Genomic DNA, 27,124 nt, shown 5'->3' on the forward strand with positions numbered 1-27,124 from the left:
TGTGATTTTATGATTTCTATGCTCCTATGTTGCTTCCAAACCTATGTTTCGCCATTTTATGTTATTTTGCGCTCCTAGTTTTATTTTAAAATGCCAATAAAATACTTAGAACAAAAAAACTGAAATAAATAAGACCACACAGGTTTTTTGTTTGATGTAAAATTATAAAATTATGTAGTTACTTTATCACAGAGAGTAACGAGCTAACACATTCGATTCATGAGTACGTTCCCAGATGTCTTGAAACACTATGAGGTAAGGCAGCAGCTGTTCAGCAACATCTAGCTGTAGTTGAATTCTTCTGTCTCGTGTCTCATGGCAGGCCTCCTTCTTCCTTTCACACAGGTACAAAAAGAATATGCCAGCCGTCGTGCCTACCAGCTTGAACCGTAAGGAACCTCCCATCACACGTTCAGGCAAGGCGGGGCATGCCCAGGTCTCCACGTGGTTAAATTTAGTCCCTTCCGTAAATGCTGCAGCTCTTTTAATCTCTCAGAGCACTGAGACAGGAACTGGCTGCCACCGCGGCTGCCTCGCTCAGGCTGGCTGTGTGTAAACAATCAACTCTGCTACGGCAGCAGAGCAGACCGGGCTGCCAGGTCCTCCGGCATCCACATCATGGAACCCACAGCCAAGGACGAGAAACCCAACCCCCTACAGACGGCCAACTTCTGCTCTAAGTTGTTCTTTTGGTGAGTGACAGAAGCACGCACTGCCCTTGTCCTCTCGGTCCTCAGTAGTGGTGGCATATGCGAGGTGTTTAGCTTCTGTCAGAAGTGCCGAGCCCTTGTGACGCTGGGGGCATCTGACTGAGGTCCCACCAGGGGGTTGTATGTGCAGTACCAGTTGACTGGCTCATGGGTAGAAGCGGTTTTCCAGACATTAAAATGAACCATTTAATTCAACACTGATGATTGTCGTGCGTGTGGGTTGTGTGTCAGAGTCAATGGGACCGTCTAAGGCATTCTATCATTGGGTCTAAGTAGCGGTGGACGCTCCAGCAAAAATTAACCTGGAAAGATGAGTCAGGGCTCTGGTTTGGGTCTTAGAGCGGCCGATGCCTGGAAATGTTTATCACAATTTAACATATAAATCATATTCGAAATTTAAAAAACGCATTTCTTTAACATGCGACATGTTTGAAATTAATGTTACGTTATAGATTTATTTTGAGGTGATGAAGAAAAAGGGAGGCTGGTGGAAAAAAATATTTGCTTAAAAACACATAGTGTGGTTAAGTGGGAAGCTGGGATTATTTTCTGTTTTTACTTTGTACGAATCAACCACCAAATGGATATGTCTCTTTTATTCCACAAATGTTAATGCTTTGTTTTAAACTTTGTGCACTAGGGTGTAGAGCGAAGGTGTCAGGCAGAAGCCACGTGAAAGCTCGGCTTGTTTGAGCAAGTGGGCTCGAGGTTCCTAGAGGACCAGGTGCTGACCCAGAGCCCGAATGGCGCTTTAAGTGGCTCGACCACCTCTAGGTATGAGCGCTTCAGCATGAGGCTCCAACGTGGTGAGGGCTGCCAAGGGCCTATATAATAGCTGTCAAAGAGCGCTTCGGCCAGCAGCTTCTCAAGAGTATTTCGGCCAGCAACTTCTCAAGTGTTTTACCATTTGTGTAGGAGAGTGACCTTGTAATATTACTCTGATTCTTCGTATGTGTAATTTTCTGGAATGTTAGAGCGCACAGTCGCGGCCAGGGAGGCATAGTACCAACCTAAATGAATAATTCTTTTGTATTCCTTCTTTCTTGCTGCTCACTCATACTCTCTCAGCTTTGTGAGTGAAGATAACAGTGGTGCAGAGGTATCGTATCTCCCAAGGTGCAATTTTAATGATTAATGAATGAAAGCACGTATATATATCCCGTTTTCGGAAAATCTATCCTTCTACCCAGTTGAAGTTGCTATCTACACACTATTCCCCCAGATTAACCTTTTGTAACTTGCTTGCCTGGTGGATTTCTACCATTAGTTGAGTTAAAAGACGCCACTCCTATTTCCCGAGGGAATCCATTCAAACTTGGAAGGAAATGAGGTTTTATTATTCAATCTGTTAAAATACACACGCTTTCCCTCTCTTTCTCAAAAACGCTTAGTCACTGTCATTGCCCACTGTACAAAGCTCACGTGTTGTAAATGCTTTCACTGTTTTGTCATGCCTTACATAATAAGGTGACTTACATAATAAGGTGACTGAAGTATGTTTGAACCAATCGAATCCTCAAAAGTAGAAGCAGTGGGACAACCCCCTTTTTTTTTAACTGTACAGTATTAAAAATAGCTGGCAGAGGGTTACACCCTGTCCAAGTAGGGAACCTCTTTCTAGTCAGGCTAAGACTGCCCCCTGCTCATCCCCTTGGTCGGTTGGCACGAGCAGTGGTGCATATCTCAGAGGCACTGTGTTAAGTATTTGTACACACAAGCAAACGCACAGTAACACAGTGAAAACACCACAAAAGTACTCCACACCGGTTTAGGAAAATAGCCAATATTTATCAGAGTAAAACATGACCAAAGTGACAAAAATCCAACATACACAAGCAAAGATATTAATTTTAAAAGATTAAATCCTAATAAAAGCACTTTGAAACACAATTGCTCCAACTGGGGCTATCACAACCTTGTTGACGGAGTTGTTCCCAACAGTATGATGCCACACACGAGGCAGTGCGGCGCCGGTCCTGGAGTTGCATGGACCCTAGGTACAGTATATTTGAAAATGACGAAACAAAGACATGGCTTTGAGTTGGGGAGGTGAGGCGTTGCTGGAGCTGGTGTGGCGTCGGTTCCTTATTGCTACTGGGGAGGTGAGGCATTGGTTCCTTAGTGTGAGGCAGGGGAGGTGAAGCGTCTGTTCCCTACAGTTGTAGGGGAGGTGATGCGGTGTCGGTTCCCTACGATCCGGCGAGGTCGATGAATCCAGCGGGTCAAGACGCAATGAGGCAACCTCTCTGGGTCATGGTCACGCCACGCCTCGGGCCACAGGCACCGCAGCAGTGTCGGCTGTCACAGATGCTGGTGACACGGCACTTGGGACTCACAATGTCATGGGACTTCTGCGGTGCAGCAGCGTCATCGGGCCTGCGGTGTCTGTCGCAGTATTGCACTTGAGTGAGGAACCACAGTTTTGGGTGCAGGCAGAGGTTCAGAGTCTAGCATCGGCACAGGTTCTGGAGTCGTCCGGAGTCGGTGTACCAGGTTCTTGTTTTTAGGCCAGCTTTCACTCCCAAGGGTCCAAGAACTGGAGTTGGCACCACCTGGCGAGTCAGTGTCCTCAGCACGAGAACTCAGAAGCTGGTAGGTGAAGTCTTTCCTGTCCCTTAGACTTCTTAACAGGAAGCAAGCTCAGTCCAAGCCCTTGGAGAAACTTCCCAAGCAATATACACAGCAAAGTCCAGTCTTTGTCCTCTCCAAAGCAGAAGCAGCAACTGCAGGTCAACACAGCAATGCACACACAGCAAAGGGGCAGTACTCCTCAGGTCTTCTGGTTGGCACAGGTTCCTCTTGATCCAGAGGTTTTCTGAAGCTGTGGGGTCAGCAGTCCAATACTTATACTCATTTCTGCCTTTGAAGTGAGCAAACTACGAAGGAAAGTCCCCACACCAGTACATGTCATACCTTTTTATTACACTGCACCCTGTCCACGGGGCTGCCTTGGACCTACCTTAGGGGTGACTTACATGCAGTAAAAGGGATGATTTGGTCCTGGCAAGTAGGTACACTTGCCAGCTTGAACTGGAAGTAAAAACTGCCCACACAGACTCTGCAGTGGCAGGCCAGAGATATGTTTATGGGGCTACTCATGTGTGTGGAACAATCAGTGCTGCAGACCCACTAGTAGCATTTGATTTACAGGCCCTGGGCACACCTAGTTGACCTTGCTAGGGACTTTCTGGTAAACCAAATATCCCAATCATAGATAAACCAATTATCAATAGCATTTTAGACAGAGTGCACTTACACTCTGCCCTGGTCAGCAGTGGTAAAGTGCCCAAAGTCCTAAAGCCTTCAAAAGCAAAATTCAGCATAGGATGAAAACAGGTCAGAAACCAAAAAGACAGTGGAAACCATGACTAGAGCTGACAATTCTAACATCCTCTATCCATTTTTTGAAACCACGGTGTTTTGAAATAAAGGTCTCTGAAATATGGAACATGCATGATATCAAAAGTTGTCAGTCTTGTCTGGGCAATGATGTTTCTCACCTGCTCTGTAAAAAAAGCATCAAGCCTCCACTGTGTTCCAACTGAAAGTTGGAAAACTTCTGTTCACCACTCAAAAATTCCAGTCATAAATAGGTTTGCTGGAAGTGCACATCCTGAAAGAGTTGGACTGATTTATATGAAATTGTGTTGTATTTTTATATTTGCATTTATATAGCGCTTACTACCCCTGAACAAGGTGTGGAAATACTTTGGAACCTAAGGTTAGTGGTTAATCCCGTGGATTTTGTTGGTTACTGAGATTAGTTTGTGTGCTCAAGAAAACCATTTCATGTATTTACTCCAGTTTCTTTGTGGGAGGTTAAATCAGTAGGAGTTGGGTGAAATCATTAGTTGGGTTATGTAAGTACATGCAAATGGTAGGTCAGGTGAATAGATAGGCTTGAGGAAATGATTTATTTCTAGGTTGCAGGGATATGATTTCAAAGAACAAGAAGTTGTGAGCTTTGAAATGAGGTGTGAAAATTTGCAAAGATAGAGTAATAGTGTGTCAGACAGACATGTGACTTAAAGGAGTATAGTAGGAGAAGTCTTTGAGATAGCTTGCGATCTGAGGATGTAAAACCGTAGAATGTAACAATATTATTTGCATATGAGGTAGAGTATTGCTCTCTATTATATTCCATTGTTTACAGAATTTGTATAACACTTACAACCCCTATGTGGGGGTTTAAAGTTCCTATCCATATGGCTAGTTTGCTAGATCATGTGGTAGTGTGATTGGAAATGTGTGGTCTTTACTTTGAGCCTGTGTGGGAAGTGTTTCCATGTTGGGGATTATGTCCACTGATCTGTTCTTGTCTTACTGGATGCAGCTGTTATTGGTGTGATGTATGAGGAAGTGTGAAAAAAAGATGTTTATTACATCCTCATCCCTTTTTCTCGTCCCAGTACTTTCTAACATGAGGTGCTCCACCTCTACCCAGGTCCACGTGCCTTAGCCAGAACCCGTCTAAAGGCTCACTGCAAAAACCCTCCCTGGACCTCCAAGCACCTCCCACAAATCTGGCGACAAAGAGTCATAGAGCCCAGAAGACATCCTATTTTCTTAGTCTGCTCCAAGACCCATGACTTGTCCTTAGAGCCTTTTCCAACAGGTAAGCCCTGCCTGTTTCCAACCGGTAAGAGGCAGGGTCTCGTGGGGATTGTTTTTATTGTTCCCCCAATTTTTGTGACTCCATGGTCAGTTTAGGTACTGTGTGGGGCACTATACCTGGAGTTGGGGTTGGTTTTTCCTGGCTGTCTCCCTGGTCTGTAGGTAGGCTGGGCCTCCCTTTATATACAATCCCTCTCTGGTGCTCTGATTAGATTTGATTTGGGCTCTTTAGTATGGGGGCCCAGAGATAGCTTAGATGACACCCCCTATGCTCTCAGTGTACATCTGAAGAGTGAGTGTCAACCTGGACCATAAACACAGCTCTTTAGCCTGAAACATATAAACAACAGAGAAGCTCCAGGTTTGCGCGATATTTGCAGGTTCAGATGGGAGTAAAGTTGGGGCCAAACCATGACAAATAGCATGTATCGTTCAAAAAATGGGTACATTTCCAAACATGGCTGATAGGTGAAGAGAAACTAATTTGATTGTTGCTAACAAATAAATGCATGTTTTTTCCATGAGACATGAAACAGGGTTTAACTCTTCGCAAACAGGTCCTACCTGAGGTCTAGAGAGACATGGTAATTGAATACCTTTTTAAGATCTCTTTCTCTTTCCATAATATTGCTTTATAAAATGGCACAACCATTGATGCATCCAAATTCTCAGTCATATGGCCTTCTCTGATTTCATTTGCATGGAGAAGTGATAGGCGCGGAACACAAAGACGCAAAAATTGAATGTGATCTATCTTACCAGCATCATTTACGCAATGTAATTTTGTTCTTGCAAAATAAGGAGTTAAGCATACCTTACTGCATTTCTGTGAACTGTTTCCCTTACAGCGACCTGGGCTCGTAAAGTGGGTATTTTTATGGGGTGTTACACATTATTTAAAGTAAAAGATGCATTTTATGTTTGTGTATCCATTTTTGATTTGATTAGTGATCTTCTAAATTGTATAATGTGGTATTGGATGTGTGAAACCATTTATATATTGTTAAGAATGGTAGATTTGAGAGATATGTTTTTGTGCTGTGGGGGCGTGGCCACACAAGATGGCCAACAGGATGTGCCTCTGAGAGGCTCCTTGTCATCCATACATTATTCTGCGGCATCCTGCTATATCTAGCTGCCTGGACTGTTACGCCGCTGCCACAGATCACCCCACAGCGGTCCGGTGCCCTGTGAGCGTAACTTTGGAGACCAGGGGTGCCTGATTGCCCACTGGTATTATGGAGCCCGTCCAAGCCTGGGCAGCCTGGGAGCTGCGGCCAGAGTCTGCGTGCTCTGCTTATGCCAGGAGTGGCCTGCGGGGCTGGGAATACTCTAGCATCCCTGGGGCATCCTGACTGCAATTGCTGGGGACGCACGGTGTGCGTCCCCTGGAGCTGAGTGGGAGGCGTATGGGTGGCTGTCTCCACATAAGAGGAATCCATGGCCTGGGCATCGATAATGTGTCTGTGCACACGAGGCCTGTGTGGAGTATTGGTGCCTGCAGGACTTCTTCTGCTCGTCACTCCTTTGTGTGGCAGTGGATCGTGAGTGTGTGGTGACTCCCCCCCTCCTCCCCTGGGGTTGCCGAGTGGAGGAGTTGCCTGCTGGGAGTGACAACGTGGGTGAGGATCCTGGGCTGGGAGCCAGTTGGCCTACTCGTCACACCTCTGGAGGACTTTGCTGTTTCCTGAGTGCCTTCTAACTACACCAAGAGATAGCCGGATGGAGGGGACTGTAGCTCTGGGGGCAGTGTTCTTGGGGGCCCGATTGCTCCTGTTACCAGCTGGGGGGTCTGGACTACGGAGCCTAGTGGACTTGAGCCTCTTTTCCTGTCCAGAGTCACAAAGCATTAACACCCCTGTGTGCATGGTTGCTTGGGAGTGTGGCTGGCCAGACTTTATGCCCAGAACTGACTCTGTTGCTGTATTGGGGTCCTGGTGGAATCCCTTTGGGGCCGTGGTGGGGGACCGTGCCCTGAGACCCCTGCCCAAGAGGTCACTGGCATGAATGAACAAGGGGACAGTGGTGGAGCATACTCTGTAGGTTGAGGGGCACATGGTGTTCATTTGTTCTTCTTCTTTCTAGCCCAGTCTTCGGGTCTGCCTCCATATACGACCGAGAGCTGGTTGGGGTCCAGATGGTCATTGCTGCAGGGAAGGCATAGAAATCCGGAAACACCCCAGACTCTACGGGCTGACAGCACTGGTGATCTTGGTGTGTGCATGTTAAGCACAGGGGTGTCCCTTTGGCCTTTGGCATGAGGAGGAACAGGCAACCCAACTCCGCACAGGGGAACACCATGGAGCAGTACACCACTCCTGCCCCATCCTCACAGCTGCACACCAGACGGGGTGCACAGGGAGGGCCAGGAAACGGGACTATCCACTGAAGAACCCTCCGAGGTGGAGCTGTTGGCAGCTAAACAGGGCTCTTGTGAGGCCCTTGAGGGGAAGATAGAGACAGTGGCAATCAAGGTGAACCTCCTTCGAGCGTTTGTGCGAAAAGTGTCTGATAAGGTCAGAGTGGCTGAGGGATCCATAGCTGAACTTCAGTCCAAGGTGGCCACATTGCGGAAGCAGGTGGCTGCAGTGTCCTCCAAGAACAGGGCCCTGGAGGTGCAAGCGGAGGATGCGGAGGGCAGGTCACGCCGCAATAATATCAATTTTTTGAGGTTCCCAGAATGGGCTGAAGGTGGTGCTACAGATTATGCAAAACTTGGAGTTCTGCAATAGCTGGTGTGCACTGCATCCTGAGGGGTCCAGAATATACCTGCATTCCCTGACTCATAACACATATAGTTGCCTGGATCACCTACTGGTCCCTGAGGTAAACCCTCAGAGGTTGTTAGTGGTGACACATTTGGGGCGGCCCCTCTCAGATCATGCACCAGTGTTGCTTTGCGTGCCCTGGGGTGGTGACGAGCGTTGAGTACGCAGCTGGGGTATGCACTTCAAACTCCTGGGATGCTGTGCGTCAGGACGTGCTGACGACTTCTTTTACTGATTACTTAGATGTTAATTGGGAGATTGCGATTATGGATTGGGAATCCCTTAAGGCCTGTATTGCAACCACCTGTGGCGTGCGGTAACAACTGGGGGATGAGCTCAAAGTGCAAGAGCGCTGTCTATCTGACCACTAGGGCTCAGAGGTATCTTCACTTGATGTGTGCAAGGGAGTGCAGAGAATTTGGGACACTGGACAAATTAACTTTTTGGACAACCCAGCAACGTTTACATAGGGAGGGGGACAAATCTGGTGAGTTTCTGGTGTGGATATTGTGGCGGGATCAGCAGGTACCCCCACCCTTCATGTGCGCTCTCCAAGGGGCGAGCTGGTGACCAGTCATCGGGATATCCTGCTTTTTTTTGTGGAACACCTTAAGGGCGTATACCGAGCAAGAGTGGTTAACTCAGCGTAAATCGTGGAGGATTCCTTGAGAGGTGTGGGACTGCCTGCCCTGCCAATAGATCTAGCGCAGGACCTGGAGAGAGAGATTACTATGGAAGAACTGAGCAAGGCCGTTCGTACCCTCAAAAGATCCAAGGCTCTTGGTGTGGATGGCTTCTCTGTGGAGAATTATCCGACCTACTCCACCATTCTGAAGGAGAAATTATTAGCTGTTCTCCACAAGGCGCGAGCCAGCAAGATTTTACTGCCCTCTATGACGGAGGGTATTGTTTGGCACATGCTGAAACTTGGGGGTGAAGATGCAGGCCCATCCTCATGTAGCCCCTCACAATGCTGAATTTAGATGTAAAATACTGTGTAAACTGCTGGCATCCAGGATGGGAGGGAGTGATTCGAAACTGGTGCATGAAGACCAATGCAGCTTTATGGGCCCGTAGCACCACGTTTAATATCCGGCTCACACATGTGCTGTACTAAACCATCCTTGATGAGCGGGAGTTGACTCTGGTCTCCCTAGACCTGGAAAAAGCCTTCAACACTGTAGAGTGGGCTTTTTACTGACAGTGTTGAGAGGAATGGGAATCAGGCCTGTCTTCTGCAATTGGGTGCAATAATTACACACCGACCCCAGGGCCCGCATCTGGATATGGGGTGGGTTCTCAGAGAATTGGTCAGTAGGAAGGGGAACCTGGCAGGGCTGTTTCCCTCTTGTCACTTCTTTCCACTCTTGTGATCAAGCACCTAGCTCTGCTATTGGGCAAGGAATTGGAGCCCTGGGGGAGGGGACAGAATAGGGGGTATGACTCACATCATCTCCCTATACGCAGATAATGCGATGGTCTCTGTCCGCTCCCCGGCAGGTCAGTAGCGATATTGATGTGATTACTAACTGACTTTTGCAACGTGTCTGGACTCCGGGTTAATGTTCAAAAATCGATCCTCTTTCCACTTGGGAGTCTGATTGGTACATCACCTGCCCAACTGCCTGAACTGGGCCTCCGCTGGGAGACAAAGGGTTTCAGATACTTAGGTATTCAGATTGCGTACACTGAGGCACTCTGTAAGTGCTTGAGTGTGGATAGGGTTATAGAAGAGTTAGAGGTGTCCATGGCCTTCTGGAACAGATTTCCTTTGTTGGTGATCAGTCAGGCCTTAGCGGCTAAGATGGTTTTCTTTCCTCGCTGCCTCTATCTTATTCAAAACGCACTATTTCCTCTCCGGCTGGAATTTTTTCACAAACTGGATAGTGTACTTCTTTAGTCTGGGGTGAGCGACATAGTATGATGCCATTGTCAGTCCTGAAGGTCAACTTAGAACTCTAGGGGTTCTCGCAGACATACAACACTACTGTTATGCAGAAGATTTACAGCATGCCGCATGGTGGTTATTCGAAACTGACAACTGGGAAAAAAGGTTGTTGTTGCAGGGGGCCGATCTAATTGCCTGGTCCTACTTGGTAAATCAGATAGCAGCGATCTGAGAGGCAGTGGTTGGGAGGGTGCTGCTCAGAGCCCCCTTTGACAGGGAGCTTTGTCTCTGGGATCTTGCGCCGTTCTAGGCGATTGATGGGGATATTTCCATGGAACAGTGAAGGGTGGAAGATTGCCAGGTGGCAGGGACATTTATCCTGGGGAGGTTTGCATCACCTTTCAGTAGGTACAGGAGACTTTTGCTGTAGGATAGGGGCATTTCCTGCATTATACCAAGTTGGAAAGCACTGTTCTGCTGATGTGGACGAGGTTCCCGGCAGTGCTGCAGCCCTCTCAAATGATTGGCAGTCACCTCAATTGGGGGAGTGGAGGCACCTGATAACCCTATTCTATAAAGCGATCTGGGGGGACATGGTACCACCCCTTGTGCTGTGCGGGGAGCCTGGGAGAGGGAACTCATGGAGCCCATCATAGCCGCTGATTGGGCACACGCATGTTAACCGGTGAAGAGGGTGTCCTGTAATGATAGATTAGTTACTGCTTTTCAACTTTCTGCACCACACCTATGTTACCCCTAGACAGCTGAACAGGATAGACCCTTCCAGGGAGACGTGCTGCAAGCAGTGGAGAGATTTGAGGACACCCTTTTGCACCTGGCATGGGCCTGTGCTAGGGTTCAGGGATTCTGTACGGGAGTGGTTCGTACCATTGTCATGGCTACTGGCATAGTGATCCCTCTGACTCCACGGGCATGCCTTTTGGGACTGGTAGTGAGACTCAAGGGGCATAGGGTTCCCTACATCCAGCATGCTGGCTCACAGGCCCTACACCCACCCAGTAAATATATATATATATTTTTTTAAAGGATTCATACAGTACCTTCAGCTATCTTAGCATCTGAATTACTCATTGAAATTCATGTCCATGTGTCATAAATAAAATGTTTTTATTAATAGTAAACCAAGCAGGTCAATTTTATTCAGTGTATTTCTTGTAATGTGTCTAGATCATATTACACTTCTAGCATGCACCTAATTGTTTTATATACATTTTTTCTGTTTCATCGAGCCATACATGAAAAAGTGGTGATACTTTCGATCACTAGTGAGTAGTGATTACTGACATTGTTACTAAAGTTGTGATCAACAACCAGTGCCTCCCTAATTTGGATCCAATTCCCCAGTATCCAGTACTAACTAACAATATTAAAAGTGCATCTCTGTTTATCTACATTTCTAGGCAGTTGATTATTGAACCTCCCTTTAAGGACCCAAGTGGATTGTGTTGACTGTGGAGCAGTTCTGTGGCCTGCAGGCATGGAACTCAGTCAGCAGTTTATGAAGTATGTGCATCTCTAGAAGAAAAAAATGTTGTGTGTGGGAATAACTAAACAACAGCGTAAGTGAAGAAGAATATGTTCAGAGCGATAGTAATGGACGGGTGTCAGAGATGACTGGGGTTAGCTGTGCAGAAGCAGCAGCTGTGTCAATGGGGTATGTCGCTTGCCTGTTTGAAGTGGTGGTGGTGTGTGTGGACCAGGGAGCATGGTCGCGGCCAAGGCCAGACGTCTGGGCTGGCAGTGCAGAAATAGGTTGTTGGGGTAGTTCTATGTCAGGCCATCATGGGTGGGGTAATCTTCTCGCACCAGTTACTTGAACTGTGTGAACATGGTATCCAATGCTGCTTCTATATGACGTTTGCAGAGCTGGCACTGAACCTCGTGCAGATTGGTGCTTTCAGCCTCACTCCAGCATAGTAGTGCCTTGTGCCATTGGTTAAGCACACGAGGCTGTGGGGCTGTCCAGTGCAAAGTGAGGGTGCATTTAGCTAGTAGTACGGCTAAGTACGGAAGGCAAGCTCGTAGTGTATAATTCTGCCCTTGCTTGTGTATCCCCAGGACAGTCACCTCTTATGTGTTTAGGTTAGTGAGTGTCATGACTGTGGCAAGAGTATCGTGATTGACATGTGTGAGAAAGTAGCCTCTTTCTAGCCTTGTTACCCCCCCTTTGGGCCTGTTTGTGAGTGTATGTCAGGGTGTTTTCACTGTCTCACTGGTATCCTGCTTGCCAGGGCCCAGTGCTCATAGTGAAAACCCTATGTTTTCAGTATGTTTGTAAAGTGTCACTGGGACCCTGCTAGTCAGGACCCCAGTGCTCATAAGTTTGTGGCCTATATGTGTGTGTTCCCTGTGTAGTGCCTAACTGTCTCACTGAGGCTCTGCTAATCAGAACCTCAGTGGTTATGCTCTCTCATTTCTTTCAAAATTGTCACTAACAGGCTAGTGACCAATTTTACCAATTTACATTGGCTTACTGGAACACCCTTATAATTCCCTAGTATATGGTACTGAGGTACCCAGGGTATTGGGGTTCCAGGAGATCCCTATGGGCTGCAGCATTTCTTTTGCCACCCATAGGGAGCTCTGACAATTCTTACACAGGCCTGCCACTGCAGCCTGAGTGAAATAACATCCACGTTATTTCACAGCCATTTTACACTGCACTAAAGTAACTTATAAGTCACCTATATGTCTAACCTTTACCTGGTAAAGGTTAGGTGCAAAGTTACTTAGTGTGAGGGCACCCTGGCACTAGCCAAGGTGCCCCCACATTGTTCAGGGCCAATTCCCTGAACTTTGTGAGTGCGGGGACACCATTACACGCGTGCACTACATATAGGTCAATACCTATATGTAGCTTCACAATGGTAACTCCGAATATGGCCATGTAACATGTCTAAGATCATGGAATTGCCCCCTCTATGCCATCCTGGCATAGTTGGCACAATCCCATGATCCCAGTGGTCTGTAGCACAGACCCTGGTACTGCCAAACTGCCCTTCCTGGGGTTTCACTGCAGCTGCTGCTGCTGCCAACCCCTCAGACAGGCAGCTGCCCTCCTGGGGTCCAGCCAGGCCTGGCCCAGGATGGCAGAACAAAGGACTTCCTCTGAGAGAGGGTGTGACACCCTCTCCCTTTGGAAAATGGTGTGAAGGCAATGGAGGAGTAGCCTCCCCCAGCCTCTGGAAATGCTTTCTTGGGCACAGATGTGCCCAATTCTGCATAAGCCAGTCTACACCGGTTCAGGGACCCCTTAGCCCTGCTCTGGCGCGAAACTGGACAAAGGAAAGGGGAGTGACCACTCCCCTGACCTGTACCTCCCGTGGGAGGTGCCCAGAGCTCCTCCAGTGTGCTCCAGACCTCTGCCATCTTGGAAACAGAGGTGCTGCTGGCACACTGGACTGCTCTGAGTGGCCAGTGCCAGCAGGTGACGTCAGAGACTCCTTGTGATAGGCTCCTTCAGGTGTTGCTAGCCTATCCTCTCTCCTAAGTAGCCAAACCCTCTTTTCTGGCTATTTAGGGTCTCTGTCTCTGGGGAAACTTTAGATAACGAATGCAAGAGCTCATCCGAGTTCCTCTGCATCTCTCTCTTCACCTTCTGCCAAGGAATCGACTGCTGACCGCGCTGGAAGCCTGCAAACCTGCAACATAGTAGCAAAGACGACTACTGCAACTCTGTAACGCTGATCCTGCCGCCTTCTCGACTGTTTTCCTGGTGGTGCATGCTGTGGGGGTAGTCTGCCTCCTCTCTGCACTAGAAGCTCCGAAGAAATCTCCTGTGGGTCGACGGAATCTTCCCCCTGCAACCGCAGGCACCAAAAAGCTGCATTACCGGTCCCTTGGGTCTCCTCTCAGCACGACGAGCGAGGTCCCTCGAATCCAGCAACTCTGTCCAAGTGACTCCCACAGTCCAGTGACTCTTCAGTCCAAGTTTGGTGGAGGTAAGTCCTTGCCTCACCTCGCTAGACTGCATTGCTGGGAACCGCGACTTTTGCAGCTACTCCGGCCCCTGTGCACTTCCGGCGGAAATCCTTCGTGCACAGCCAAGCCTGGGTCCACGGCACTCTAACCTGCATTGCACGACTTTCTAAGTTGGTCTCCGGCGACGTGGGACTCCTTTGTGTAACTTCGGGTGAGCACCGTTTCACGCATCCTCGTAGTGCCTGTTTCTGGCACTTCTCCGGGTGCTACCTGCTGCTAAGAGGGCTCCTTGTCTTGCTCGACGTCCCCTCTCTCTCCTGGTCCAATTTGCGACCTCCTGGTCCCTCCTGGGCCACAGCAGCATCCAAAAACGCTAACCGCACGATTTGCAGCTAGCAAGGCTTGTTGGCGTTCTTTCGGCGGGAAAACACTTCTGCACGACTCTACAAGGCGAGAGGGATCCGTCCTCCAAAGGGGAAGTCTCTAGCCCTTTGCGTTCCTGCAGAAACCGCAGCTTCTTCAGTCCAGTCGAAGCTTCTTTGCACCCGCAGCTGGCATTTCCTGGGCATCTGCCCATCTCCGACTTGCTTGTGACTTTTGGACTTGGTCCCCTTGTTCCACAGGTACCCCAGATTGGAAATCCAGCGTTGTTGCATTGTTGGTTTGTGTCTTTCCTGCATTATTCCTCTAACACGACTTCTTTGTCTTTAGGGGAACTTTAGTGCACTTTGCACTCACTTTTCAGGGTCTTGGGGTGGGCTAATTTTCTAACTCTCACTATTTTCTAATAGTCCCAGCGACCCTCTACAAGGTCACATAGGTTTGGGGTCCATTCGTGGTTCACATTCCACTTTTGGAGTATATGGTTTGTGTTGCCCCTATCCCTATGTGTCCCCATTGCATCCTATTGTAACTATACATTGTTTGCACTGTTTTCTAAGACTATACTGCATATTTCTGGTATTGTGTATATATATCTCGTGTATATTTCCTATCCTCTCACTGAGGGTACACTCTGAGATACTTTGGCATATTGTCATAAAAATAAAGTACCTTTATTTTTAGTATAACTGTGTATTGTGTTTTCTTATGATATTGTGCATATGACACTAAGTGGTACTGTAGTAGCTTCACACGTCTCCTAGTTCAGCCTAAGCTGCTCTGCTAAGCTACCATTATCTATCAGCCTAAGCTGCTAGACACCCTATACACTAATAAGGGATAACTGGGCCTGGTGCAAGGTGCAAGTACCTCTTGGTACTCACTACAAGCCAGTCCAGCCTCCTACAACATGCCAGTAGTGTGTTAGGGTGAGACATGACCAGAGCATGTGTTGGAGGTCTGCTGAGTTGGACTGGCATCTAGGGCACATGATATCTGCTGTGAGCTTAGACAGCGATAGATAGGCCCTATGTAGCACCATATACTGTAGGATCTAGGCAATTCATTAAATATCTGTAAATATTGCTTTTGATTTCTTTGGGACATTGACATGTCCAAGTCATATTGTATGCAGTTCCTGGGCTAGGTGCACCTTGGACTATCTTCTGGGGTGCTTGGATTTAGTCTGTGCAGAAAGCGTGGGTGCAATTTAGGAAACACTGGGCATAAAGTTGTATTTGTTTGAAATTTGCAAGGAAGTTATATTGTACATGGAATCCCATTTACAGATGGCATGATTGTGATTGTTTCATGATACCATTTTAAAATACTTGTTCTAGAAGCAAACTGGAGGTTTTTATTTGACGGGAAAAATAAGAGGCTCAGTTAGCAATTCCCACCTGAAGTTACTGTCCTTAAAGAAATGCCTAACTATGTCTCTGGGATTTTCTATATTCACTTTAAGCGTGTTAAGACATTGTGCTACTTATTTGCTTGTATGGTGTAGGAGGCTGGCCTGGTGTGTGGTGGGTTCCTATGGTTCTTACACCTTATATCAGGTATCCCTTATTAGTGTAGTGTAGTCAGTGTCTAGAAGTCAGGCTCTCTAGAGATAGCTGTGAATGAGCAGCCAAGGCTTATCTAGGAGACATGCAAAGAAAACACTCAGGGCCTGATTCTAATTCTGGCGGAGGCCGCCCGCCAGAATTCCGCCCCCATAATACCGCTCCGCGGTCAGAAGACCGCGGAGGGTATTATGAGTTTTTCCCTGGGCTGGCGGGCGGTCTCCAAAAGACCGCCCGCCAGCCCAGGGAAAAACTCCCTTCCCACGAGGATGCCGGCTCGTAATCGAGCCGGCGGAGTGGGAAGGTGCGACGGGTGCAGTAGCACCCGTCGCGTATTTCAGTGTCTGCAAGGCAGACACTGAAATACCTTGCGGGCCCTCTTACGGGGGCCCCTGCCGTGCCCATGCCATTGGCATGGGCACGGCAGGGGCCCCCAGGGGCCCCGCGACCCCCCCTACCGCCATCCTGTTCATGGCGGCTTTCCCGCCATGAACAGGATGGCGGTAGGGGGGGTCAGAATCCCCCATGGCGGCGCAGCAAGCTGCGCCGCCATGGGGGATTCTGAGGGCAGCGGTAAACCGGCGGGAGACCGCCGGTTTACCCTTTCTGACCGCGGCCAAAGCGCCGCGGTCAGAATGCCCTGCGGGGCACCGCCGGCCTGTCGGCGGTGCTCCCGCCGTCCCTCGCCCCGGCGGTCGAAGACCGCCGGGGTTAGAATCAGGGCCTCAGTGTTACAAAAATAAAGGTACTTTATTTTGGTGACACAAATACCAAAAATACCATAGAGGCTATACTCCCTCAAGAGGTAAGTAATACACAAATTATATACACTAGTATGCAGAAATAGGCATAAAAACTGTTAGAAAACAGTGAAATTAGTGAAAATCACAATAGACAGAAATAGCCGTAGGAGGAGCACAAACCATAAACTAAAAAATGGAATGCAAAAGTCAGTTCCTCACCTAGGTAAGTGGAGTGTGTAGAGGGGAGCTGGGAGTACTATGAAAACCCAAAGGGAAGTACCACAACACCTCCCAGAAACCAGGAAAGCAGGAGTAAATCACTATAAATTCCCCAGAACACACACATAGAAGAAAAAAAGAATAATGCAAAGGCCAGAAGAGACTGCAAGTCACCAACAGTGGATTCCTGGACAAGAGGACCTGTGGAAGAAGGGGACCAAGTCCAGCAAGCACAGAAGAGTCTAGGAAGGGCAGGAGTCCCTACCCACCAGACTGGAGGTGCAAGAAGTGAGCCGACAGTGATGAAGGAGAGTCAGCACCACACCCAAGAAGATGAAGTTGAGTTCCTGGAGGATGCAAGTGATGTCCCATGCTTGAAGGACAATTGCAGTCGGGTTTGTGTCTTTGGATTCCGCAAACAAGCCTTGGCACACGCAAAACTTGTGGTTAGCAGAAAGTGGAGCTGCTGGGGACCAGGAAGGACCAGGTGGAGTCTTCCCAGGAGGGGAAGTTGGAGGGTGCCCTCAGCAACACAGAGAACCCACAGAGGTCCAGGCAGCACCCACAGGAGTCCCACAGGACAGGGACACGAACGTCGAGGAAGAGGCCCACGTAGCACTACGAAAAGGGCTTTCACGCCGCTGGAAAACCTCTCAGGGAGCTGTGATTTGCAAGTTGGAGTGCTTGGGGCTGGAGCTTCAAGATGCCTGAAAATCTTGTGGAAAAGATGCCAACATTCCTAGGCAGCTACAAAGGACGTGGTGCATGTGGTTACAGTCCAGCGTTGGCAGGCAAGGCTTACCTCCACCCTAATTGGACAGCTGGAAGAGAGGACCACTTCAATCCACAACCTGTGATGCAGGATCCACGCAGCTCAGAAGGAGAGGGGATCCACGCAGCCAGTCGTCGTTGCAGTTGGTGCCTGCAAAAGCAGGGGAGTGACTCCTTCACCCCAAGGGAGATTCCTTCTTCGTTCTGATGCAGTCTGAAGCCGGGCTGTCTTCAGAGGATGCACGACTGGGGAAATGTTGCAGTTGGTGGAAGGAGCTGTGGATACAATGTTGCACAAGGTGTCTTGCTTCTTTGTTGCAGCTTGTTGGGTCCTGGAGCATTCAAATGCAGTTTCTTCGGTCAGAAGTCGAAGTGGAGGTTGCAGAGGAATCCTGCTGGGGTCCTGCAATCCAAATCTGCTGAGCCACCCAAGAGAGAGACCCTAAATAGCCCTAAAAGGGGGATTGGTCACCTAACTGGGTACACACCTATCAGGAGGGGGCTCTGATGTCACCTGCTGGCACTGGCCACTCAGATGCTCAAGATGATTCAAGATGACAAAACCCAGGGACCTTCTGAAGAAGCTCTGAGCACCACCCCTGGGGTGGTGATGGACAGGGGAGTGGTCACTCCCCTTTACCTTGTCTAGTTTCATGCCAGAGCAGGGACTGGGGGCCCCTGAACTGGTGTAGACTGGTTTATGGAAGGAGGGCACCAAACGTGCCCTTCAAAGCATTGCCAGTGACTTTTGGAAGCTACCCCTCCCCGGCCTGTAACACCTATTTCCAAAGTGAGAGGGTGTAACACCCCTCTCCCAAAGGAAGTCCTTTGTTCTGCCTTTCCGGGCTTGAGCGTCTCAAGCAACAGGAGGGTGGAAACCTGTCTGGGAGGTGGCAGCATCTTGGGCTGCCTGAAAACCCTCAGAAGGCTGTAATGGCAATACCGGGGGTCTTCTAAGGAGCCCCCAGAGTGCATCGAATCATACAGTCAGTGCTTGCAAAAGCATTGGGGTATGATTCCAACTTGTTTGATACCAAACATGCCTATGTTCGGAGTTACCATTATGTAGATGGACATAGGTATTGACCTATGTCCAGTACCCACTGTAAATGTCGTTCCGGCGCTCACAAAGTCTGGGAAAATTGGCCTGGAGCTTGTGGGGGCACCTCTGCTAGTGCAGGGGTGCTCTCATACACAGGTACTTTGCGGCCTGCCATAGAGGTGACCTTTAAGTGACCTGGTGCAGTGTAAAGTGGCAGTGAAAGGGTGTTTGCACCTTTTCACACAGGCTGCAGCCCTGCAGAACCCTATGTTTGGGCTCCTTATGGGTGGCAAAATATATGCTGCACCCCATAGGGATCCCCTGGAACCCAAATGCCCTGGATACCTAGTTACCATATAATAGGGACTTATAATGGCACCAGTGTGCCAATTGTGGGATGAAATACAGAGTTTTGGGAGAGAGAGCATAATCACTGGGGTCCTTGTTGGAAGGATCCCAGTGAACACAGTCAAACACACTGACATCAGACAGAAAAGGGGGTAACCATGCCAAGAAAGAGGGTACTTTCCTACATATGGAAACTGATATCACCCCATATTTATGTTTATGTTTCCCTAAAATATTCCCATGGGATGATTCTGCCATTGATCAACCAAGACCTAGCTTTTCCTAGGTCTATTGCTTTCCAGTGATTTTACTTATTTGTGGGGATTTCCTTGTGAATACTAGTTACAGATGATTTGGCATGTGTATAGGGGAGTTTTAAGTAGCGGACAAAACTGGTTTCGTTTATTGTTGTAAATAGCTAGGAGCATAAAGCCTACTAGTTTGGGATTTCAAACTTGGTGCTTTTTGAGCAGGGAGGGTACAGCAAAAGTTCCCTTCTGATTAAATGGAAGAAAAAGTAGTTAAGGACTTTAGTTTTTGACATAATATGTAGCCGCAGAAACATCAATACTGGTAGTAATTCCTAAAATCTGGTACAGCTAGTCTTTATTCTTCCCTAGGGAGCTGCACTTTTTTAGTCTAAATTGGGTTATTTGCTGTTGCCGGAGAAATCTAATTATACTGACTATTTTATTGAAGATTTTTTCATACATTACGAATAGTAAGGTGGAAAAAAGAAATCCTGCTACGTGGAAATTACTCATTATGCTAATCGGGGTTCTCCCTGATATTGAGAACAGGAGGTTGTTTTATCTCTCATAGATTTTTCTCTTCTGTTTTAATGGTTCAAATTTTAATACATACAATGTTTGTGTCTTTTGTGTAAATAAGTATCTACAATGTGGGAAGTGATTGAGGCAAATTATTAAACAGGAGTATCTCTTTTTTGGCTTTATTTACCTTATCATCTCTGATTTTGTGGGTGTGTGGACTGATCGTCAGGATGGTGTGGTTGTAGTTGTGTGCCTGTGTATGTGTATGCGAGGAATGTGTTTTGGAGGTGTGACACTGTGGCCCATATTTATACTTTTTGACGCTAAACTGCGCTAACGCAGTTTAGCGTCAAAAAGTTTTGCGCCGTCTAACGCCATTCTGAAGCGCCATGCGGGCGCCGTATTTATGGAATGGCGTTAGACGGCGCAATCAGACCGGCGCTGCCTGGTTTGCGTGGGAAAAAACCACGTAGACCAGACAGCGCCGGCGTAGGGGGAAAATGGCGCATGGGCGTCTTAAAATGGGGCAAGTCAGGTTACGTCGAAAAAATCGTCTTAACCCGACTTGCGCCATTTTTTAACGACGCCCATCCCCCATCAACATGACTCCTATCATTGTAAGGATAGGAGTCATGCCCCCTTGCCCAATGGCCATGCCCAGGGGACTTCTGTCCCCTGGGCATGGTCATTGGGCATAGTGGCATGTAGGGGGGCACAAATCAGGCCCCCCTATGCCACAAAATATTATTAAAAAAAAAAAAAAAAAAACTTACCTGAACTTACCTGAATGTCCCTGGGGTGGGTCCCTCCAGCCTTGGGTGTCCTCCTGGGGTGGGCAAGGGTGGCAGGGGGGGGTCCCTGGGGGCAGGGGAGGGCACTCTGGGCTCATTTTGAGCCCACTTGTCCCTTAACGCCATGCCTGACCCAGGCGTTAAAAAGCGGCGCAAATGCGCCGTTTTTAGCCACGCCCACTCCCGGGCGTCACTTTTGCCCGGGAGTATAAATACCACGTAAAGGCCTGGGAGTCATTTTTTAGACGGGAACGCCTCCCTTGCATATCATTAACGCAAGGAAGGGGTTCACGCTAAAAAATGACGCACATTCCGGGAACTTTGGCGCTATTCGCCTCTAACGCCATAGTATAAATATGGCGTTAGTTGGCGTTAGTTTTGCGTCGAAATTGCGTCAAAAAAAACGACGCAATTTCGGCGCAAACGGAGTATAAATATGCCCCTGTGTTTCTGTGCATTTGGTTTTTAATAATGGTGCCTGGGATCCTCCGATCCACTGCAAAGCTTCTGTATGGGCTGCACTGAGCACCGCAATGCATACAACAAACCTCTGAAATACCGTTGTTAGATCCGTTTCCACCTCAGAGGGGAAGGAGAAGCAGATCCCACTACAACCTCCCCCATCTCACCCAGAAGGTCAGAGTACCTGTACCCTGTCATATTATACCATTTTACTTAATTTGTTAAGCACATGGGGACCATGTCTCCAAATCCTAAGATGGCAGTTGCAACATTTCTTTCAGGTTGCAGCCAGCCAATTACTGCATGATTGAGCTTGTGGATCCTCCTCAGCGTGAAATATACGAACATTTGAGCCTTAATTTCTTAAAGTCTACTGAATAGATTTAAACCAAATCACAAAAAGCACACTTTCTGGATCAAGATCTGTTGTTTTGTCAAATGAGACGTAATTGTGTTCAGCCATTTTGGCTGTAGCTGCGTCTGATTTTCGTGTAAAAAATTGCATGGGGAAAACACATTTTGGGACCCACCTTTTTTCTTGGCCCCGCTTGACAGATCACCCCCAAACTGTTCAGAAAGGAGGTGAGATGGATGAGACTTTTTGGGAAAGTTTTGTAAAGATTAATCAAGCAGTGCCAAAATAAGTAAACCAAAAAAACTAATTTTCTATGGAAATGTGGTCCTTACTATAACTCCCCAGTGGCAAGGACTGGGCATGTTGGGAGTGCCCAAGGTGGGCACAAGGTCACCCACTGCTTACAAAAAAGCTGGCAGGGGCCACAGTGACCTTGCTGCTTCCCTCACAGCAACCAACGTTTGCACAGTTTTCTCATCAATAATTGTACTGCAGATGTTAAGGTGATATTATCAATTATGTCAAAGAAGATGTCACAAGTGATATAGTATTTCAGATAATTGGTAATTAGCAGTGCATGGCGAGGGCGTGAGTTATAGTTACCTTAGGGCACGAGTTGTAGTTACTTGAAATAACACTAACTATAACTGCTAAATTTCTATGGTTTTGTGCATATAAAATCTGAACCTAACTATAATGTCCCTATAACCTTTGTTTTTTTGTGTTATTCCCTAACTGTAACACCCCTGTAACCTTCTGCTCTTTCAGTGAATTTCTAGTTTTTTTTTAACATTACCTAAGATGCCCATTGCAATGCACGGGGGGAGTTGGACACTGGGCCTGGGTACCTAAGTTCCTTGTTAACTGCACTATCCTCAATAGAAAATGCTTTCATTTTTATACTTTGATTCCATCAAGCTGGCATTCAGATGTGCCACACTTTTGGCATCAATTCAGAATACTAGCAATCTAGTTGCTCATTAGAATACTGTAAGCTGCTGATCATCAGGGAGTTAACCGGCACTCTGCTGTTGGTGTTGCAAGTGCATGTTTCAGTCTGCATGTCGGAATGTGTTGATGAAATAGAAGAGAAAGGTATTTGAGAACTCACTTAAAACATGCTAATTTTTCTTTCTACAGCACTAACCATAATTTCTGTGACAAAATGAAACCCCTTATTTTGTTCCTTTCTAAAGTAACGTTTTAAGTTTTACCATTTTGTTTCAATCAAGATGATTTCCGGTGTTCCACACGTTTTACATAAATAAATAAGACTGTTAGCTCTCTAGTTGTTCTTTAGAGCACTCTGTGAGGTTGCAGTAAAACACAGCTGCTCCTGTTGGAAGTACATGATTTACTGAGAATGTCATACTTCATTCTTATATGGCTGAGAAAGATAGTGCGAATTTACAGAAAATATGCTCTCATTTTAGCATCTACCATAACCTCTATGGGAAAATCTTGAGTAAACAGTGCTCTCTCAAACATTATTCATAAAATCCCAGCAGGGTAAAATCACCTTAGAACTCCAAAATTCCTAACATTAGCATGGTACCATCAACAAATGAATTATATTGTAACTAAACTTTGTTATCACCCTTTATATGTTCTCCTGTTTGTGATGCTCAAAACTTTGCCATTCATTACAATGCATTTCAATAGGGTGCTATCATGTATATTGGTCCCTAGATGGCTGCCATCACTTTGTGGTTGAAGTGCTGACAGCCAATTGGATCTCACCATGAGATCTGTGCATAGGCTCCCCTGGATATACAAATGTATTTTCTCTATAATAACTACTGAACAAATTTACACTAAAGCACAATCTGCTGAACAAATCTAGGTTTCTGCCTTATTTGGTGTAATTGCATCCAGCGGTTCAGGCTGTAGTCATGTTCAAAACTCCTATGGGAAGTAACATGGGAAACATACTTTTGACCTCCCTCCTTTTCCTTGGCCCCCACTTGACAGATCTTCCTAAACTTTCCATGTGCACCAAAAATCACCGGCACACTATTTGTTGGGAAAATTTAGTGAAGATTCGTCAAACGATGTGTTGGAACACAAGCGTGGAAGTCTTCTTTCTGCCTCAGGTTCAGAAACCGCGAACACTCAGGTGAGACACCACAACACGTCTCACCCACATAGAGGATGACCATATCTTTGGACTTAGTGAAAAGTGTGGTAGTCACATTCAATCAACAAATACCAATAACATGAGAAAACTCAAACAATATTACACACCATCAACATTTTTGCCACGGAAACGGGACTCCAAACTCAATAAAGTTTCTAAGCTTTATTAAAAAACACAAATCCAAAATAACGTAAATGGTGCGCAAGACTAAATTATAAACTTACACGAAAATCATAGGGTGACCAAAACTTCTAAAGAGATTAAGCCTACTAAACATCAATACTATTAAATACTACTGAAGAATACCACTAACCAACAATATAATAAAATGGCAACAATATCTGTTTTTGAAGCAGATGACGGTGACATCAGTAATCATCGAAGTCAATTAAAAACAATCAGTAATTGGGTCTAGATCTTCCTTATCCCTAGTATGAATTTGGATATGCATGTGTGGGAATGGACTAGCCCAATGCGAGGAAAAACAAAATTAGAGAAAAAAGTAATTTGAAAAATCAACTGACTAGGGTAATTAACTATAAAAATCCACTGGTCTAATTAACTAAATTGAAACGGAAACAAGATAACAGTGTTGTGAATTATACCTCTCCTCATGGTACAGCAGACAGAAAGGATTTGTCGATCAGAGCACTTACAGTGTCGCAGCATCAGAAGACAGCAGCATCAGGGGCAGTGCAGAACACGGACTGCACATAGAAAAGGTCAGCAGTTCAGAGTAAAGTGGGCATATTGATACTGAACAGTATGAATATAGGGGCAACTAGCATAGGTGACAAAGGATTAACACAGCGGATGGTTCATGGGGAGCACTTCTGAACATCACAAAGGCAGACAAAGAGGATGGTTGAAAGAGGGAGACAGAATAGAACTGGATCTCAGGATGGTCATCAGCAGACTTCCCAAGTGTCAGATTCACTAACTCCAAAAGTCTCTCACTAACTAGAAATGTACAAAGAATCCTGATTGGACCTCAGGGTGGACTCATCTTGCGCAGCTTGATTGATATCCATTTGGAATTGTGGACGCCCCTCATGTTTGCAACTATTCTGGATTTTCTCATGGATGGTGCAATGTTGTCTTAATGAGTTCATATAGTTCCACCAAAATATAACAATTATGGAATGTTTGGAACATAGGACATTATTCTCAAGCCTCTACAGGATGATTCTAACATTTCTCATGTTACTACAGTAACACTTCTTGTCTTGTTCAACACCAATAACAAATACCGTTACATTTGTTATTACCTATAAACTTCTCCTGTCTTCAGTACAATAGGACATTCACTAACACATCAGCAGCCTAGAAAAAATAGTCAGGTCAAAAGAAACAGAATGATTTGGTATTTTCCATTACTACAGCATAATAAATCTCCAGGCCTAGTCTGACTAGGAAACTCTAAGTACATATTAGTGAGAATTAATACATTACCACCTATTGTGCACCTTACAATTTAAATAAAATATTCAAAGCAAATGATCTAATTGCAAACATTGTTATTCATTTCAGTTTAAACGTGCATTAATTTTTCTGCACACATGTAACTCATGTTAATAAATTCATGTTTAATTCAATATAATTATGATTAATTCATATTCATTTAATACTCATATTAAACTTCTCATCTCTACTGTTTCTCTAAAATAACACTTTTAAAATTGATTCATGTCAGTATTTCATTAAAGTATAAATGCTCAACATCTTTCATTGTGAAAAGTGATGTCGAAACAAGTGGAGATCACAATGTCCACCGTAATTCAAACATGCACATTTTTACATCTCATGTTAATTTTTCAATTAGGCTTTTTAATGAACCTTGTAAGTCGCCATATGCTAACTTCTATGCCATTAATGTATTAGTAACATTTGATATCTAACAGATGTGAAAGATATAGACAAGTCAAAAATAGCTTTTCCTATGGAAACGTTGGTCCTAACTTTACCTACTAGCAACTGCCAGTAAGTTATATATAAAGCCACTGTGTAAACCTCGTTTGCATTTATTTATTTATTTGATTTGCTCCTAGCAAAGCACAGAACCTTACAAATATTTCACATAGGAACTAGATAAAACCATAACCATATAATTAATCAAACATACCCATCCTCATCTCTGTTAGATTGACCACTGATTCCATTAAAAATGAACCTAACATATCTCAAGGTAAACTAAACGTGATAAATAGCAAACAATGCTTTATAATTTCACCCCAGACCTAAAAACATCAGAAGCAGCAGATTAGATAAAAATAGAAAGAAACATATTTTTAAAAATACAGCATGAATTACTTCTCAAATACTGTTGTTTATCACAGCTAGTAGCGGAGTTTGCTGTTATAGTTAACCATCAACATCTCTCCTCAGCCTATTATTTACTGTCTCTTAAAATTTGCTCATGCTGGAACATAGGTTTATATTGCTACAAGCCAATATTAAAGATAATAGATTTTGAGTATATCAAATCTAAATGCTCTCTAAAAACCGGTAATAGCAATTTTGCCCTTTCGGTTTTAAAAGAGCTACAAAAGATTAAATTATGAAATAGGTTTAAACTGCACTGTGCTCAACATGGACAGAGATTCTCTATTTGATGGTCCCTGCTAAAGCTCCCATGGCTGTATTTCCATAATATAATTAACAGGACTTGACCTCCTAGTTAGGGTTGGCTTTCCTTCGGAAATTGTTTTTTTGGTTTCCTAACATCTTTAGCACCATTTGATAAATCTTCACAAAATGTTCCAAACACAAGGCCATCCACTTCAGCTCCTTCCTGAAAGCTTCAGGGTGATCCAGCAAATGGGGGTGAGAAAAAGGGGGTCCTAAAACGTGTTAGCCCCCGTGGAATTTTCCATAGGAAAATCAAACAGAATTATGCCAAATTTGGTTGTAAGCTATATAGTGATCCAGAAAGCATACTTTTTGTGATTTGCTAGAAGTCCATTCAGTAGTCCTTGAGAAAATATGGTTCAATATTTATGTATATATATAGAAATGGTACCTTAGCAGTTGTACTGCAGGGCATGACTGTACTGTAGATTACGGTGGTCCTGCAGGCTCAAAATACACAATCTGATTGGCTGGCTGCAACCTGAAGAAAATGTTGCTGCCGGAATTTTATGCCTCAGAGTGACTGACATGACCTGGGCGTGGTTTGAAGCCCAAAGAGAGATTACATCATGGACGGAGTGCTTTGCGCTCGCCCATAAAAAGGAATAAGGGGGTAGGGTAGTGCTACCCTGACCCTGAGATAAAATTAAAAATACACTTTTTTTTGCGGCACTGCAGTACCGTGGCGATCACCACAGCCCCTGTGAAAATTGGCAGGAGAGGAACTTCTACGGATAACGGACTTAAATTGGCTGTACAAAATGTCAGATTGTTCATTTTCACGCCTGCCGTATTGAACGCATCATGTAATAGTTTTTTTTTTACAGTTTCACCTTGCTGCCAGTTTTTAGGTGATATTGAATTCAACTTGTACTCAACCATGAATACAGTACAGATCCAGTTCGATTAGACACACAGCTTTAGGCACACACCTGTAAAATGAGTAAATGGTATTGTTGTGAAATCAAATTTCTGTTTTCTTAAGCA

At 45.8% G+C, this 27,124-nt stretch overlaps 1 protein-coding gene across 1 annotated transcript in view; it reads left to right on the forward strand.

Annotated features, from left to right (window-relative positions):
* Positions 1-426: 426 nt before the first annotated feature.
* The window catches only part of ABCC4 (ATP binding cassette subfamily C member 4 (PEL blood group)), a 1,378,868-nt gene continuing 1,352,170 nt past the window's right edge, over positions 427-27,124 (forward strand). The window contains exon 1 of the mRNA XM_069205134.1: positions 427-692. Within this exon, the coding sequence (XP_069061235.1) occupies positions 619-692 (74 nt within the window). The 5' untranslated portion in view covers positions 427-618. The remainder of the gene's footprint in view (positions 693-27,124) is intronic.

The sequence above is a fragment of the Pleurodeles waltl genome, chromosome 8 (assembly GCF_031143425.1).
Source record: "Pleurodeles waltl isolate 20211129_DDA chromosome 8, aPleWal1.hap1.20221129, whole genome shotgun sequence".
NCBI classification, from domain to species: Eukaryota; Metazoa; Chordata; class Amphibia; order Caudata; family Salamandridae; genus Pleurodeles; species Pleurodeles waltl.